General features: G+C 39.8%; 1 protein-coding gene across 2 annotated transcripts in view; it reads left to right on the forward strand.

The window, feature by feature from the left end:
- Positions 1 to 18,237, forward strand: part of RWDD1 (RWD domain containing 1) — a 24,605-nt gene extending 6,368 nt beyond the window's left edge. For both annotated transcript variants that reach the window (XM_004614010.3, XM_055137086.1), the window contains 6 exons: positions 3,028 to 3,093; positions 3,797 to 3,927; positions 9,765 to 9,908; positions 10,669 to 10,801; positions 11,588 to 11,650; positions 17,633 to 18,237. In XM_004614010.3, the coding sequence (XP_004614067.1) occupies positions 3,028 to 3,093; positions 3,797 to 3,927; positions 9,765 to 9,908; positions 10,669 to 10,801; positions 11,588 to 11,650; positions 17,633 to 17,757 (662 nt within the window). In that variant the 3' untranslated portion in view covers positions 17,758 to 18,237. The remainder of the gene's footprint in view (positions 1 to 3,027; positions 3,094 to 3,796; positions 3,928 to 9,764; positions 9,909 to 10,668; positions 10,802 to 11,587; positions 11,651 to 17,632) is intronic.
- The last annotated feature ends 341 nt before the right edge of the window (positions 18,238 to 18,578 follow it).

Genomic DNA, 18,578 nt, shown 5'->3' on the forward strand with positions numbered 1-18,578 from the left:
CCAATCACCCCGTAAGCCTGCCCCTATAGCAGGTCCTCATAATTTATTTTATATTGCTTATTATCAATAATTTGCCAACAGAACTATCAAAACATGCTTTCTTAGAAGAAAATTAATGTAAATTGTATCTCTCCATGGAGACATTAAGTCCTTGTATGAGAGATTACTAAGATGTTGTTTTAGGTTAAGCCTTCTTGTTTATGTTTTGTTAATTAAGATTAGTTGGCTCCTACATTATATCCCATCCAACCTGGTGTGCTATTACTGGTTTATCAGTGTTATAGAGTTTGAGGTGTCCAGGAAGTCTGGAATTTTTAATGGGTGGTACATTTGGAGTTAAAATTTCAGTTGGGTGGTGGCTTTGGGGTATAGACATGACTACTGGGATTCCTGGAAGTACAAGGAGGTGGGGGTAGGTAGCCCATTCCCACATTGAGAAACCTGGAGATTTCAGTCACAGAACCTGCATATCTGAATTTTCAGCAGCTTAATTTGTTGGTGGTTAGTTTTGAGACAGTGGAGTCTGGCCAAGGGCATGGCAGTGGTTTTGGAGTGTGGAGCAACTGGCTGCGGGTGGAGGGGCTTTTTGGGTGGGCACTGGGCTAACCTGCCCCCGTGGGCTCTCCTGCCCCCGTCGGGACAAAACACCTCTCTCTTACAACCAACCCCAATAGCACTGTGCATAAAGAGCTCCTTCTATAGGCTAGTCATGATGTGACAAAATCTGCTAGAAAAATATCTGTGGTGCGAGGCATTGGGCAGGATTGCGTGGGATGGAGAAAATTATTTCTTGTTGAAACTCTGCTTTTGGCTTCCATTAACCCTGTTGTCTCTAGAGGATGTTTGTAACTCCCATTACTCCTAATTTAGTCTGGGTGCTTTTTCCTTTTACTTTGTTTTCCAGATTTAGGATTACTTTTAGAGCCAGATGAGCTTCTATTTCTGTTTTCTCTTGGGCTTCCTTATAGCTTTTGTTATTGCTTCTCTCTGTAGTGCTCCTTGCCCATTTTTGATTGCATACTTTCTACGGAAATTACCCACTGTCCTTCAGATATATCATAGCTGGGGATTTTTGTATGTGTGTGTTTGTGTGTATGTGCATGTTTTCTTTGTGTGGATGTGGTTATGTATGTACGTACATGTATGTAACTATGTTTGGGCCATACCTGGCTCTGCTCAGAGCTTACTCCTGGTTCTGTGCTCAGGGGACCATATGGGGACCATATGCAGTACCAGGGATTGAACCTGTGTTGGCTGTGTGCAAGGCAAGTACCTTACCCTTTGTACTCTCTCTGACCCTGTGCACCAATATTTTAATTTTTCTATGAACTCTATATAAAACTATATCAGTTCAGCTAGTTACTAGGTAGATAGACTTGAGAAAATTATTTCAAAACTCTTTTATCTCAGGTTGAACTTTTATAAAACCAGGATATTATATTTTATTGGTTACAAGGCATTTTTGCATTTTAACATCTGAAATATCCATTTGTTCTTATAATTGATAATGTGACAGTTTCCTTTTCCTTACATGTCCTGACTTTCATAAACTTGGGTTCACTTTATTCTTCAACTCAAATTTGGCAAGATGCAGTACTCACAAAATCATGGACTTAGTTAGAAAATTAAAGGCTCTTGACGCAAATACACAGTACAGTGCAGTCACAGAATAATTAATAAATGTTAGCTGTTTTTATTGGGTATAGGTGGCCCCCAAGCTTGATGTTTTATGGACCTATAGAATTTGGTAGTACTTTGTCATGTTGTTGAACCAAACTTTTATTTTTATAGTTGTACTGCTTAGACCTTCATGACATGCAAGCATTATTGTTGGGCTTGGAAAAAAAAAAAAACAGGGACTGAATTGATCAAATATAGACACATTGATTAAAAGATAATCCCAATCAGAATTATAAAAGATGTATCATAATCACATTTCAGGGAGTTTTCAGCATGAGCTGCCCCCTTTCTATCCTTTCCCCTCCCCGCATGCTGTGAGTGCATGCTTTGCATGCAGGAGGCCTGGGCTTAGTCTCTGACACTGTATGCTTCCTTGAGCATTGCCCAGTGTGACCCCTGAACACTGCCAGGTGTGACTCGAAAGAAAAAGGAGTCCAGTGAGTCTTTTCCTGGTAAACTCGTTTCTAGTAGTACCAGATAGTACATTGCTTCAAGTAAATGTAAACCACTTAAAACTAAAGGCCTGTATTTTGAAAACTTGATAGATGATGAATATCTATTGACTTTAGAAGCTCTTGAGTATGAAAAGCTGAGTCATTTTTATGGTGAAACTTTCCATTCTTCAAAGGACATTTCCATCAAAGGGCTGGAGATGTACTTAGTGGTAGGAACAGATGCTCTGTAGGTAAGAAGCCAGAGTTTGCTCTCTGGCATACTAAAACCAAAAGGGGAATTAATTATTTTAGTTGATTTGGTAAAACTCAAAGAGGGTTTTTTTTTTTTCTTTTTTCTTTTTGGGTCACACCTGGCAATGCACAGGGGTTACTCCTGGCTCTGCACTCAGGAATTACCCCTGGCCGTGCTCAGGGGACCATATGGGATGCTGGGATTTGAACCCGGGTCGGCCGCGTGCAAGGCAAACGCCCTACCCGCTGTGCTATCTCTCCAGCCCCCTCAAAGAGGGTTTTTTAACTCTAGTATTTCTTTCCAGATTAAAGAAAAACCTAGGTTAAAGTAGAAATATGGAGGCTTTTTTGTTTGTCTTTTGGACCACCATACCTTCTGGAATTCTACTACTTCTGGCTCCTGTTTCAGAGTTGCTCCTGGCCCTGCTTGGGGGACTGCGTAATGCTGGGGGTTGTACCTGGGCCTCCTGCATGAAAAGCTTTGAGCTCTCACCTTGGCCCTTGTCAATGAATGTTTTTATCATTTGAATGAACTATTAAATCTGTATAGAAATGGAAATACAGGCTAGAGGTGAATTTCTAAGACTGCTTAGTAATTTTGCTAATAAGGGAAAGCATGTGCTTAGGAAATATTTTTATAACTGTGTGTATTTCCTTGCAGTATTATCAGAAAATCCACCCAGCTTCACTATAACTGTGGCATCTGAGGCTGGAGAAAATGATGAAAGTAAGTTTAATCCAAAGTACTTCCTTGAGGGTTTTCTTAATTTTACTCTCCCAGGAATTATACTTGTTCTGCTGCTGTTCTCTTGACTATTGAGATGTCAAGGTGCTCAAGTTTTGATAAGACTCTGTAGGGACTTGATTGAGCCAATGGTAATATTTTTCCTATGTCTAATATTCAGTACCTTTCATTCACTTTAAGGAGGGTTCTAAAAAAATATGACTTGAACTGGAGAGTTAGCTCAGAGTGCTACTGTACATGCTTTGCTTGCTGGAGGCTAGGTGTTTATAAGGTCCCTCAGAGCACTGTTGGGAAGGACCCTGAGCACTGGGCTGGGAATGAGTCCCTAAGCCCCCCTGGGTGTAGCTTCAAGGACAAAAAAGCAAAACAAAACAGATGAAAGAGAATGACTTTTGTCTCTTCTTTCTTAGACTTGTAATGTGCTTAGGTACTGATAAGTACTGAGATATTTATATGCTTGAAGTGATTTTTGGTTTTCCCCTAGTTTACTTTCACTTATTTTTATGGTACTTGTTGTTTATGTTGCTGGTTATCTGGTTCCATTGTAACATGTTTTTTCTTTGCAGGAAAATTTATTTTGGTACTTTCCATTGACATATTTTGAGTTAATTACTAGTTTAGCATGGTGATGACCTCTCTGTAATTTGCATTTTAACATGTTCACATCACAATCTTTTATCTTTAGCTGTCCAAACTACACTCAAGTTTACATATAGTGAAAAATACCCAGATGAAGCCCCCCTTTATGAAATATTCTCCCAGGAAAATCTAGAAGATAATGATGTCTCAGACATTTTAAAATTATTAGAATTACAGGTAAGTAAATATATTTTATGTTTTATAATGTATATTTTGTTGGTTATCTATATTACATGAATTTTAAGAGCAGGAAAAGTTTGTTACATATTTAACCATATTTACAAATAATTCATTCTGTATACACACATATGTATGTACACACATGAAGCATTTATTTTTATTTTTGTTTCCAACTGTTACTTTAAAATTTTAGTAAGTGGGCTCACTCAGTTGTATAGAGCACTTAAATTGCATGTTTGAGGTCCTTGGTTTAATTTACAGTACCGAAAAAATTACCCTCGTGATTTTTGGTGAATTAATTTTTTTTAAATTTTTGCTTTTTGGGTCACATGCGGCCATGCACAGGGGTTACTCCTGGCTCTGCACTCAGGAATTACTCCTGGCGGTGCTCAGGAGACCATATGGGATGCTGGGATTCAAACCCTGGTCGGCTGCCTGCAAGGCAAACGCCCCACCCGCTGTGCTATTGCTCCAGCCCCTGGTGAATTAATTTTGATAGAGGGGCCCTGTAAAAAACTAAAGCACGCCAAAGGGTGTGTGCACTCGCTGGCTCCCTGGGCGGTTCTGTCTCACCACCCGTGTTCGGTGCTCTGGAACCGCTGTGTGTGGCTGTTGGTCAAGGGCAGGCGATGGAAGGAAGAAGGCCAAACTGGTTGCTTGATCAGTTTATTTCATTCTCTCTCTCTCTCTGCTTCTCTCCTGGTTCTGCATCTCTCTCTGGATCTGTGGATCTGGCTCCCCAACCCCCTCTTACAGCCTAGTTAAATTCCCCCCCCCCCCCCCCCCCCGCATGAGGGCTTTGGGCATACACAATCTATAGGGGTAAGGTTCCTTTCCCTCAGGGGATGCTTCTCCAAGGACTGATTCTCTTTCAGCTAGAGGATCCACCCAAAGGCGAAGTCCCATGAGTGTGTTACTCTTCTCCTCATCCAGCAAACATATAAGCATTCATAATATTAATCATTTTGTATGGACACAATAAGAAATGCATTAAAGCTTATAGAATTGCTCTCCTGGGGCCATCTCGATCTCAGACTATAGTGCTCAGGCCTGATCAGTCTTTCCTATCCCTAGCAGGGTCCTAGTCTCGTCATTACTTTTGGATCATGACAGCATTTGTCTATGATCAAGCTCTTAACTTATAGTTAAGAATTAGGCACTTTGGCCAGGCCTATCTCGATGCCAGGGTAGCACATAACTCACCACTTGCCCTGGATCTGTCCCGTCCCTCGTCAGGACCCTGATTTTGGGGTGGGAGGAACTAAGGGCAACTGAGGCTTAAGTGGAGAAAGCAGATACCCGAGAATGAGTAATATTCGAAGCCAGTTAAGTCCCAAGTTACAAAAGCATAATATTGTCTTCTTGTGTCTATACAAAAAGGACATTGCTTTAAAGTAAATTATTCAAAAGGCATAAGGAGAGGAGAAAGGCAATATTAACTTATAAGTTCACTATCCTAGGAAGGTCTGACTTTACAAATTAGCAGAGTCATTTTTAGGGGAAAGCTGATTAACTCTTTTGGAGAAGAGAGCTTAGAGAAGTGGTTACAGATAAACAAAGGGATGGGAGTGACTCGGGAACACATTGATGGGTGTGACTGGGGTAAGCTTAGACTCCAGAAAAACAGGGATGAGCTCCTTGTGGCAAGGGGGGGAATGGACAAAGTAATGTCATCCTACAGGGCCCCAGGAATAGACTTGAGGTAAGGCAAGTGCTTTGCATATGGCTGCAGTCACCATAACCATGGTTTGCATTGCTGCTATCACATAGGTTCCCCCAAACACTGCCCAGAGTTCTCCTGAGTATAGAGTTGGAACTAGTCCCTGAGCACTGCTGGATGTGGCCCAGGAGCCCCTTCAAAAAATATAGTTTCTTTTCGTAGTTTTCTATCTGTGCAGTAATGGTGTCTCTGTACAAAAATAATTCCTGGACAATGGGAACAAAACCATCCATGTATAATTTTTTTGGATGGTGGATGTTGCTCAGGCAGTTCTCTGGAAACCCCAGGATCACTCCCAGTGAGACTCAGCCAATGGGTCTAGATTGCTGCTGGTGCTGAGTATGCAGTGGTGCCCCTGGATCCAGACACATACAAAGCATATACCCCTGACTGCTGAGTTAGTTCCCCAGTCTATTATATAATTCTTTGAACACTCTTTTATTTTACTGCCTTTAAATCCGTACAGAGGTGTTTCGATTGATCTCTACTATCTGGCATAGAGACAATCAGATACCTTTTGAATAATTGAATAAATTATTGATGGTTATATTAGCACAGTGATCTCTGGAATTTGGTTTGCTGGGTTAAAGTGTATGCATACTAAGGGATTTTATATGCAGTGCCAAATTGAACTACAAACTTGGTTGTGCCAAGTTATGATTTTTCTATTGTCATTTGTTTGTCCGTATTTGCTAGCACTAGAAAGTTTTATTTAGAATGAAAAACATGTCAAGATAAAGATAGTCATATTATGAAATTTTGTTTTTATGGAAATGTTTTGGTATGATTTCTAGTTGTGTAGCCCCCGAATGAATCTTATTTTTGCTTTTCTGTCAGAACAGTAAACTTTTAGAAAAGAGATTATACTGAGATTTGTTTTCTGAAATATAACAAGCGTTCAGGTATGTGACTGTGACAGATACCATTGCACTTACATAAATTTTATATTATGGTGAGGAATATGATTAGTGAACTGGAAGTCATTTATTTATAAGGAAAATAGGGTGGCGTCGATACTATGTGAGTGGACTTAGATTTGAGGTATTGTGGTAGTTTTCAGGAAGCTGAGATCTGAAGAAAGAGTTTGCCAGACAATAAAGGGAGTAGAAGCATTTCATAGTAAAGATCCAGCTTATCAAAGAGTGAAAGTTGAGGGAAAAGAAGAGATTAGTATTTTCCCTTTTTTTGTGGGCGCAGAGGAGTTGCCCACTACATGCAGTGTTCAGAAGTTACTCCTGGCTCTGCACTTAGAAATTACTCCTGTAGAAATTAGTCCTGGGGGGGCTTGGGGGAACATACAGAATGCTGGGATCAAACCTGGGTCTACTGCCTGAGAGGCAAGAGCCCTAACTGCTGTACTATTGCCTCGTTCTTGAGTCTTACTTCCTTCTAGAACTTCTCATCATACTAAGAACTTAAGCTTAGAATTTGAGATTGGTGATAATGTGTGATAGAATTAAATAAATTACTTCCAAATAATATATTCTTTTTAAATAAAAAGATGAGCTTATTCCTGATTAAGGTAGTTTTAAGGAAGAGATCCACTAGACTAGTCTTATAAGTATATTGAATGGTTAGAGAAATTGATATCAGGAGCAACAGATCAGAGTTTTTGTTTTTTGTTTGTTTTTGGCTCTTCTGGGGATTGAACCCAAGGTCCAATGCACGCAAAGCATGTTCCATACTTTTGAGTCACATTTTGGCCCCAAGACCAGACGTTTAAGAAAAGCACTTAGGAATTTCTTATAATATTCCAAGTTGAAGATCTTGGTCTCCAGGGTAAAGGTAATAGCATAGTTGATAGTGAACAGTAAACTAATTTAAATGGTAGTTGAGAATAGATAAAAGGCTGTGATGTGAATGTTCAATCTAAGTGGATGATGGTATGGTTCTCTGTGGAGACAATGATGAATCCAGTGTGATGGTATATACAAGGCACTGAATAGTGGGCACTTTCAATATGTTTTGGTACTCAGGAGAGGAGGCTTTTTAAAAAATCATACTTAGGATAGCTATCTTAGTTCGTAGGGAAGTCCCTTTGAAGGTTTTGGGGCCTAATTTGAAACTTAATACTCATTGAGGGGACCCTCTGCGCCTAAAAACTTTGATTCCAGAGATCTAACACATTCGGGCATCCAGCGCAGCATCTAATAGCAATGCACTGGGACTGAGAACTGGGCTACAACTCTGTGCTACCAGGGGGTGGATTTTTTTCCTCCCCACCCTGTCTTCCTGCACGGAAAACAGCGGGTTGGCGGCACCCACGTGGTAGGCGCCATCTTCTGAGACTCCAAACCCAGAGGTATTCGGTTTTTACTTTTGGGGCTTCCAGGAACTCATGGGAAGGGGGCGTAACCGGCACGCCCTCGGCCCAGATAAATCTGGAGCCGCTGAGCGTGAAGTGGACCCTCTGCGCCTAAAGACTTTGATTCCAGAGACTTCTTACAGCAATGCACTGGGACTGTGAGCTGGGCTATGCAATTTCTGGCAGAATTTTCCCTGGACTTTATACAGAAATCCAAAACCGCGCGGACGCAGTTGCGTCCGTGCGACTTAACATTTATAATTGTCAGCAATGTGAAATGGTTCCTTTTGAACAGGTCTGACTTGGGGGGGAAACTCCAAATAATAACAGTAAGTTCTTGTTGAAATATTGAAGGTTATTAATGTAGCAGCCACCTCTCTGGACTGTGAACTAAGCAAAAGCCCCACGCTGCCGACGCGGCGTGGCGTACACCATACTATGAGGCGTGGGAAGGGGGATGAGGGGGGGGGGAAAGGGAAAAGAGAAAAGGAAAAAAAAAAAAGAGAGTTATGTACTTGTAGCAGTGGGGCTACATATCTCTTCATTTCCAGCAATGGAAAACTAATTATCAAATGCTTCCTTGGTAGTAGGTCTGTCTCTCTTGGGTGGAAACTCCAACAATGATAGTGAGTTTTGTGTTGAATTATGGAATGTAATCAAGGTAAAGAGAAAATGAAGTGAAATTCATTAGTTATACAGTAGGGGGTGGAGGTGGGGGCGGGGCGTATACTGGGGTTTTTGGTGGTGGAATATGGGCACTGGTGAATGGATGGGTGTTTGAATATTGTATAACTGAGACATAAACCTGAGAACTTTGTAACTTTCCACATGGTGATTTAATAAAAAGTTTTAAAAAAATACTCATTGAGGGCCTCAGACATGAAATGCTTCTTCAATTTTTGGAAATTATTTTTACTTATAGACATTTTGGATTTTATATTTTGGAGGATGTTTTGTCTTTTTGTCTCATTGAAATCCTCGTTTTTATGGATGAACAACGTAGCACTGTAGCACTGTCATCCCGTTGTTCATCGATTTGCTCGAGTAGGCACCAGTAATGTCTCCATTGTGAGAATTTCTGTTACTGTTTTTGGCATATCGAATACACCATGGGTAGCTTGCCAGATTCTGCCATGTGGACGGGATACCCTCGGTAGCTTGCCGGGCTCTCCGAGAGGGACAGAGGAATTGAACCTGGGTTGGCTGCGTGCAAGGCAAATGCCCTACCCGCTGTGCTATCGCTCCAGCCCAAGCTATCTTGTTTTATTTTACTCTGCCTTCAAATGACCAACTTCCAAATAACTTTGTGTGTCCCTTTCATAAATTAGAGAGGTTTTATGTTTGGCTTAAACCCCGTTCATACTGAAAGAAAGAAAACACATACAAAATAAAGATAAGTTATGAAAGTCTCTACATTTTATATTAACCAATTTGGAAAATCACTTTGACTTCAGAGTGTAAGTTCATTTTTATTGCTCTTAAAATACTCATCAAGAACAAAAATAATGAAACCGTGCTGAAGAATTAGTGGTATTATTTGCTGTAGGGAAAGAGTTTATAAATCCTACTTGTAGTTTTATTAAACAGAACATACTGAAATAACTTTATGATTGATTATTGAAAATTATGAGACTTAAAATTTAAGATGTTATATACCATATATTCAAATATTATATGGCCATTTATTGTCTGGATTTGAAACATGCTAAATTTGTAATCACAAATGTATAGAGTGATTTATGTGAAATATTTATTTTTATTACTGGTTTTATTCTGAGATGTGCATTTCTTTTGTTTTTGCTTATATAGGCAGAAGAAAACCTTGGTATGGTAATGATATTCACCTTAGTGACAGCTGTACAAGAAAAATTAAATGAAATTGTAGATCAAATAAAAACTAGAAGAGAAGAAGAAAAAAAACAAAAAGAAAAGGAAGCAGAAGAAGCTGAAAAGGTATATTTAAAAGTGAATTTTCTCTTAAATCTGTTTTGTTTTACTATTTGGAAATTTCACTAAATTTCTTTGAAATTACAAGAATAAAATTAATTTCAGCAAACCTTTTCACAAGCTAAAACTTAAGAAGTTCCATATTTGGTTGGTGGCATAGATGGGGAATAATTAGTAATCTGTAAATTCATGCAAAAAGATAAAGAACTATAAATTATTTTACCAGGGGTGTAGAGTTGGATTATAAAGCTTCTTGCAAAGAGATGTAGATATTTAGTAAATATAAAGAAAACCCCAATTTCTGAAAAAGTATAGTTAGTGAATTTCTTGTATATTTTGTTTTTATAATTAAAAATTTAAAACGTGCTTTTTCAGAGTAAATTTCAAGAACAGTGAAAGTAGGGGCTGGAGTGATAGTACAGCGGGTAAGGCATTTGCCTTGCACGCGGCCGACCAGGGTTCGATCCCCGGCATCCCATATGGTCCCCCGAGCACTGCCAGAAGTAACTCCTGAGTGCATAGCCAGCCGGAACCCCTGAGCATTGCTGGGTGTGATTCAAAAAAGTAAAAAAAGAAAAGAAAAAGAAAATAAAAAAAGAACAGTGAAAGTAGAGTACAGAAATCAGATGAAATATTTCAAAATTTTAAAATATTAATTTTTCTGTGTTTTTTTTTTGAGTGGTTATGTTCTTTTTTCTAGAAGGTCATTGAGTTTTATTCTATAAACTTGTCTCATCTGTTAATTCATGTCTTTTTATTTTCTAAGCAATTATTTCATGGCACTCCTGTTACAATTGAGAATTTCTTAAGTTGGAAGGCCAAATTTGATGCAGAACTCTTAGAAATTAAAAAGAAACGAATGAAAGAAGAAGAGCAAGCAGGAAAAAGCAAATTAAGTGGTATGATACACATGTCCTCTTATCTCCAAACACTCTTATATTTATTTTTTATATTGCAAAAGGATCATTTGTAGTGATTTCTGTAAGATAGTAATGTTCTTAGTCATTTAAGTCAAAGAGTGGAAACATTCTTTCTACATGATAATGTTTCTTCACATGATATTTTGTAGTGCCAGGGATTGGCCTCATGCACTGCAGATACTCTACCACTGAGAAGAGTATCTACCTGACCCTAATAAATAATTTTATGTCTTATCTTTGATTTAGAGTTTCCTGACCCTAATAATTTTATGTCTTGTCTTTGATTTCAATATTGCAATGGGGAATAGGAGATATAGTATGACGAGTAAGGTGCTTGCCTTATATGTGGCCAACCCAGCTTTGATCCCCAACATCGCAGATGGTCCCCTTAGGAGGATCAGGTGTAATTTCTGAGTGCAGAGCCAGAAATAACCCCTCTGCATCACCGGGTGTGGCCCCAAACCCAATAAATAAATCAGTGTTTCAGTACATAGATCTCAATATATAGCTACCATAACTTTGAGGATTAATGTTAGAAGAGACAGAGCCAAACAGATTTGTTTTTTCAAGGCTTAAGTAGGCATGTTTCCATTTTCACTTGTTCTCTTTTAATGAAAATACATTTTATATGCATCATAGCTGAGTCCCCAAATTTATTGAACTTCAAAGAAAATCAGGTTTCACACTTGTTTTCTTGGGTTATTCTACTTCTTAAAGGGCTGTAGGGAAGATGAAGAACTGAACTCATTTCCTTATTTTTTTCAGGGAAACAGCTATTTGAAACAGATCATAATCTTGACACGTCTGATATCCAGTTCCTGGAGGATGGTAAGATAACATTAAAACTCTACATGTGCCACCTATGTTTTTTTAATGGTAAATCATGACGAGGGCTGGAGCGATAGCATAGTGGTTGGGCTTTCGCCTCTCACGTGGCTGACCCGTGTTCGATTCCTCTGCCCCTCTCGGAGAGCCCAGCAAGCTACTGAGAGTATGGAGCCTGCACGGCAGAGCCTGGCAAGCTACCCGTGCGTATTGGATATGCCAAAAACAGTAACAATAAGTCTCAATGAGAGACGTTACTGGTGCCCACTTGAACAAATCGATGAGCAATGGGATGACAGTGACTGACAGAAATCATGACAATCATAATGATAATGTAAAAATTTCTCCCAAAGCTTTATAAAGAAATGCATGTGCAATAATTAATGCGACATTTTGCTCAGTTTACACCTTAACCTACAGCAGTGTGTTTTGAAACATCAGAGATAACAATAGAAAAACAATTGGTTATAACCTCTAACAACTAGTAAACCAGACTCTTCCGGCTTGGATGACTTGTTTTCCTCAAATTTCTAGTTAAACAAATCTTGGAAACTATTCCATGATCTGGCATGGCACTCTTTAAAAACATCAACTCTGGAATGCCTGTCATGCTTTCTAATCAAATACTTTTTCATGTCATACTATTTTTGCTGTTTTGGGACATCTAATCACTTAAATTTCCTTTTTTTTCTTCACCCTTAACCTCTTTCGGTCTCACATTCCTCTGTTGTCTATACATCCACAAATATTTATTTCACCTCTACTATAAGACAAGTGCTATTCTAGCTGCTGATTATACTGCAGAGAATAATAAAGACAAACTTTCTGCCCTCATGGAGTTTATGGGGTGTGTGTGTGTGTGTGTGTGTGTGTGTGTGTGTGTGTGTGTGTGTGTGTGAGAGAGAGAGAGAGAGAGAGAGAGAGAGAGAGAATGTTTTATTTATATATATATAATATATATGTACACACGTATATGACATATGTATAAGTATGTATGTTTGTATATATGTGTTTAATGTGTGTGTGTATATATATACATACACACACATATATATATTTAAAAAAAAAATCTGGGCTCTATACTCAGCCATACTTCTCTTAGCACCCCATGATTCTGTACTTGTTAGACCAGCATCTGGCCTCTTTAACCTTGTTCCCAGACTGTCTGCTAGAGAAGGTTAAGAGAAACTGCTGAATTGGAGGACATATTTGCAGACCATTGATTGACAAAGGACTAATATCCATGATAGATAAAGCACTCACAAAACTCACCAACAAAAAATCCACAACCTCAATAAAAAAATAGGGAGAATAATGAACAGTTTGTTGAAGAGGAAACAGATGGTCAATAGACATGAAAACCTGTTTTTCATCACTTGTTATCAGGATAATGCTGGTAGTAGGAAAATGTCATCACCTCATACCGGTGAGAATGTCCGTTATTAAAAAGTCAGGAATGCAGCAGTGTCAGTGAGGTACAGTAAAAAAGAAACTCTGATTTGTTATTGGTGTAATTGTCATCTGGTTCACCATCTGTGGAAAAGAGTGTAGATTTCTCAAAAACTTGAAAAATGGAACTCCGCCCAAATGACCCAGTGATATTGCTCCTCGGCATCTATTTCAAGAAGATTGTCATTAACTCAAAACGATGTGTGATTTCTTAAGAGCCAAGATCTAGAAATAATCCAAATGTCCAAAGATAGGCTAATCAATAAAGAGAATGTTGTATGCATGTAATGAATAGTATTCAGCTTAATACTATTCCTCTGGACTGGAGCGATAGCACAGCGGGTAGGGCATTTGCCTTGCACACGGTCGACACGGGTTTGATCCCCGGCATCCCATATGGTTCCCCAAGCACTGCCAGGAGCAATTCCTGGTTGACCCAGGTTTGATTCTTTTGTCCCTCTCGGAGAGCCCAGCAAGCTACCAGAGAGTATCCCACCCGCACGGCAGAGCCTGGCAAACTACCCATGGCATATTCGATACACCAAAAACGGTAACAAGTCTCACAATGGAGACATTACTGGTGCCCACCTGAGCAGATCAATGAACAACAGGATGACAATGCTACTATTCCTCTATAGTTGCAAAATATATGGAAACAGAACGAGGTTAAGCAACATAAGTCAGAGGAGAAAGGACAAATACCAGATGATCACACTCATCTAGTGATATCACAAAGCAAGGGAATGGACAGTGTTTAATGATAGCAAACTTTGGGACTTTGTAGAACTGAGATTACCAAGTGGTGATGGTGGTAGGGGTTTGGGAATGGAGAAGGAAGAACAGACTAGAAGTGGCATAAGGACAGAGGTTTTGGGCTACACCTGGCGCTATTCAGAGGTTACTCTGGGTCTGCTGAACTCAGGAATCACTCCTGGTGATGCTCAGGAGTTCATATGGGATGCTGGGGATCAAACCCAGGTTAGCCATGTGCAAAGCAAGCATTGTCTTACTCGCTGTACTTTCTCCACCCCAAGAAGCTTTGTCTTACATCCTTTTGCATCCTTTAGAAGTTTTACTATCCTCATAGTCCTTTTGTTTGGTTTTTGGTTTGGGGGCCACACCTGGCCGTGGTCAGGGCTTACTCTGTGGGATCATTCCTGATTGGCAGGGGTGGGAAACCCTATGGGATACCAGGAGTAGAACCTGGGTTTGCTGCATGCAAGGCAAAGGTCATACATGCTGTGCTATTGCTCTGGCCTTTATCCTCTTATTTTTGACTTCTTTACCTGTTTAATAGATCAAATGTCTCTTCATATCAATAGCTTACCCCAAACTGTTGATTTTTGCCTCTGAAATTTCTTTTAGCTCTTTTTCCTCCTGGTTTTTATCAATCTTCACTGTACTATTGTAGTAGCTTCTTTCAATATTTATCTGCGTCAGTATTTTCCTCCTTCTAGTGCTCTTACCTTCTAGTACTCTTACCTTCCTAGTAGTTGCCTCCTCCGAGGTGTAATTTCCGGTATCTTATATTAATTGTAGCTTTTCTATTTAAGATTCCCTGATGATCCTTTATTGCATAACGGAACAAGTTGATTCACAAAGTTCTTCCATTTGTCCTTCCTCTGGTATCTCTCTAGGTACTTTTTTTTTTTTTTAAGTCACACCTAGCAGTGCTCAGGAACTACTCTACGCTCTGTGCTTGAGGGGTTGATCCTGGTGGTGCTCAGGGGACCATATGTGGGGTGAGGGATTGAACTCAGGCATGCCACCTGCTTTGTGTGTGTTCAGCTTACTGAGCTAGCTCTCCAATTTCTTTTTTTTTTTTTTTAACTGGGGGTGTCAACTTTATTTTTTTTTTTAAAGAAATATTTTATTGAACCACTGTGAAAACAAGAAAAAAATACAAAGCTTTCAGGTTCAAGTCACAGTCAAATACTGATTAAACCACCATCCCTTCACCAGTGCACCTGTTCCACCACCAAGAACCCCAATACACCCCCCTCCCACCCCACCCCCCATTTAAGTAGCTAATGATATTCCCATTATTCTCTATATATTGAGTACATTTCATATTTCCATACAGAACTCACTATTATTGATTGGAAATTTTCCCCAACAATCAGGCCTGCTGAATAGGCATCATCTAATAATTTCTCTTCATTGCTAAGAGTGAAGACTTTAAGTTTTGGGTTTTGGGTTTCTAATATTTTAGCTCAGTTCACAGTCAAAATGGATGGCTGCAAGAATCCGCTCTGGTGCCAAAATGGGTTAGGAGACCTCAGAATCACAGTCAATAGGCGCGGAGGCTCTGCTTCTCGAGCCGCGGCTCTCGGTTCATCTCTGGGCGGAAGGCGCGCCGGGAATGCCCCCCCTCCCAGGACCACCTACAGGCTACGTCACTAAAGAAAGTCCTACCTCCTGGTGGAGGGGTCTTAGAGGGTGGCTCTCACCACGTGGCTGCTGCCGCTGCCGCCATTTTCGCTCAGAAAAATGGGGTGGAGAGGGAAAAAAATCCCTCCCCGGGCTGCACGAGGTTGTAGCTCAGTTCACAGTCAAAATGCATGGCTCAAGCATCCGCTCTGGTGCCAAAATGGGTTAGGAGACCTCAGGATCACAGTCAATAGGCGCGGAGGCTCTCTCTAGGTACTTTTTCTTAAGATCTTCCACTAGGTCACTGGGGATATGGCATAGTGGTAGGTTTGTATGTGTGAGGCTATATGTTTTTTATTGCCAGCACAGCATGATCCCCCGAGCACTGTTGGGGGTGACTCCTGAACACCAAGCCAGAGTACCCCTGAGTAACAGCCAGGTGTCTCTCCCCCAATCCTCTGACCACAGCAGGTATCTTCTTCCCCTCCCCCCAATTGTGTTACTGGGTCAGGGAGCTGGCTCAGTGGATTGGGATGCCAGGTATGTGGAGACCACCGCAGGTCCTGTTTCCAGCACTGTGTGATTCTCTCCTCATCACTGGTGGTCCTGGGGGCTCCCAGTTCGCTGGATCTGAGCAACACAAGGCTGAGTATTGCTGGGAGTAGTTCCTGGAGTTCCTGATCACTGCTTGGTGTACCTCCTCCCCAACTCCCCAAGAATCTTTTTTTTTTTTAATTTTTTATTTTATTAGTTTATTTTTAATTAGAGAGTCAACGTGAGGGTACAGTTACAGATTTACACACTTTTGTGCTCATGTTTTCCCCCATACAAAGTTCGATAACCCATCCCTTCACCAGTGCCCATTCTCCACCACCAGTAAACCCAACATCCCTCCCACCCTCCCCTGTCCCATCTCCCCCCACCCCCCACTGCCACTATGGCAGGGTCTTCCCTTTTGTTCTCTCTCTCTGATTAGGTGTTGTGGTTTGCAATAAAGGTGTTGAGTGGCCATTGTGTTCAGTCTCTAGTCTATATTCGGCCCGCATCACCCTTCCCCCACATGACCTACCACATTTTACTTGGTGGTCCCTTCCCTGAGTTACCCAGAATGAGAGACCAGCCTCCAAGCCATGGAGACAACCTCCTGGTACTTATTTCTACTATTCTTCCCCAAGAATCTTTTATTCTGGTTAGAAGTGTTCAAGGTCTTATCTTTTCTCTCTGCATTTGCATATACGTCTATGTAGAATTACTCATCCTTTTTATCTTGGTGAAATCAAGTTTATGCAGATATTTTAATGTTACCTGCTTTGAGAGGCCTTTTTCAAACCTCCCAGACAGATTTGGTTTGGGCCAAATTTACTAGCAAATGGTACTTTATTTCTAGTTGTTAATAAGCATGATGCAAAACTCATTGAGTCAAGTGTCAGTGGGTTGTGTGAGAGGGAAGGCAGAGAAATATTTTTTTGCTGATTTAAGAGCATAGCAATATCCTACCTTATATAGTCTATCTTCACATGCTCAAGACTGAAGAATCAAATTGCTTAATGTAAAATCTGGGTATTGCTTTTTATTGACATTTGGAATCTTGTAAAAGTGTGATGTTGCTTTCAGGGGGAAACTAGGAGAGCAGAAAGATCAAATTGAATTTATCAATTAAATGGCAAGTGGAATTGAATTTAAGTACTACAACTGTCACTAGGGAGAGATAAACTACTTGTATGGATCCCGTGCCCACTTAACATCAGCTTTGCATAACTGGGACATACCATCATTGTCTTTAACTTACCGTCATACATAATTCATCTTGAAAAGCTTTTTTCTTTCCTTAATAACTTAATTTTTTAAACTATGATCTTTGAAATTCTCTGGAGACGATGGTAGCTTTTGGATTCAAAGTGTTTGGGGTTGATTCATATAAAATAAGAAATATTTTTAAAATAAAAATAAAATGAAGTTGCTCTTATAATTTGGTCTGGTAGTGTGCTGATGCGCTGATATGTCAGTTTCTCCTGAGCAAAACAGATCACTTGTTAGAACTTGCAGTAGAATATTAGAATGTAATTTGCACATCATAGGCTTATTTAGAACTTTCTGTTTGGTACTGTCTGTGGGTTGTGTCTTTTCCTGAATATTACACTGACTGAAATTTTGCGTCTTTTGCAGCTGGAAACAGCGTGGAGGTAGATGAGTCTTTATTCCAGGAAATGGATGACTTGGAATTGGAGGATGATGATGATGATGATCCAGACTACAATCCAGCTGACCCAGAGAGTGATTTGACTGACTAATAGACTACTCTGTAGACAGGCTTGACTGCCACAGCATCTGTGGCTATCCTTAGAGGGTGTTGATTTTTCTTTCTTTTTTTCTAAGAAAAAAATAATTTTCAGGAGAATATTCTTCTGAGAGCTTTCATCATTGAACTTAATAAACTGAGCTTAAAATTTCAAATATAAATGGTTTCATGCCTCTAATTATTAAGGAGATGGTCACATATTTATCATTATCTAGTGTCTAATTGTCTACTGCCAGTCTACTAAGACTTGAAGATAAGGCCATTGCATGTGGATTTATATTTATATTTGAGTGGTTGGATTTATCTTTGACTTGGAAGTTCCTTCTGGAGACAATGGTAACTTTTGGATTCTAAGTGTTGTCATTCAAAATATATGCGTAAGATGAATAGAGCATTTAAGACATGAATATTTCACCTTTTGTCATGCAAAAACCAGAAGCTTATGTTAAGAATAAAATGGATGTTAGCTTTATATTTGAATTAGATTCATCCGTGGAAATAAATTGTATATACTTCTAGGCCATTCTCAATTTAGGTTAATAATCAGTAAGCCTCAATCTGAATTTTGAAACAGTAAAATCATATATTAGTGACACATGATTCTCATGCACATTCATGTTAAGAACCATTCTCCATTCTTTTTAACAGTTATGAAGTATATACTCATATTCTCCTACCTTTGTTTCCCTTTTTTTTTCAGCCACACTTTGCAGTACAATTCCTGGCTCTGCCCTGGGGAATCATGCAGCACTGGGAATGGAACTGGGTCTTTTATGCTGTCCAACCCTTTGAGCTATCTCCCTGGCCTACTTC

The sequence above is a fragment of the Sorex araneus genome, chromosome 4 (genome assembly GCF_027595985.1).
Source record: "Sorex araneus isolate mSorAra2 chromosome 4, mSorAra2.pri, whole genome shotgun sequence".
Lineage (NCBI taxonomy): Eukaryota > Metazoa > Chordata > Mammalia > Eulipotyphla > Soricidae > Sorex > Sorex araneus.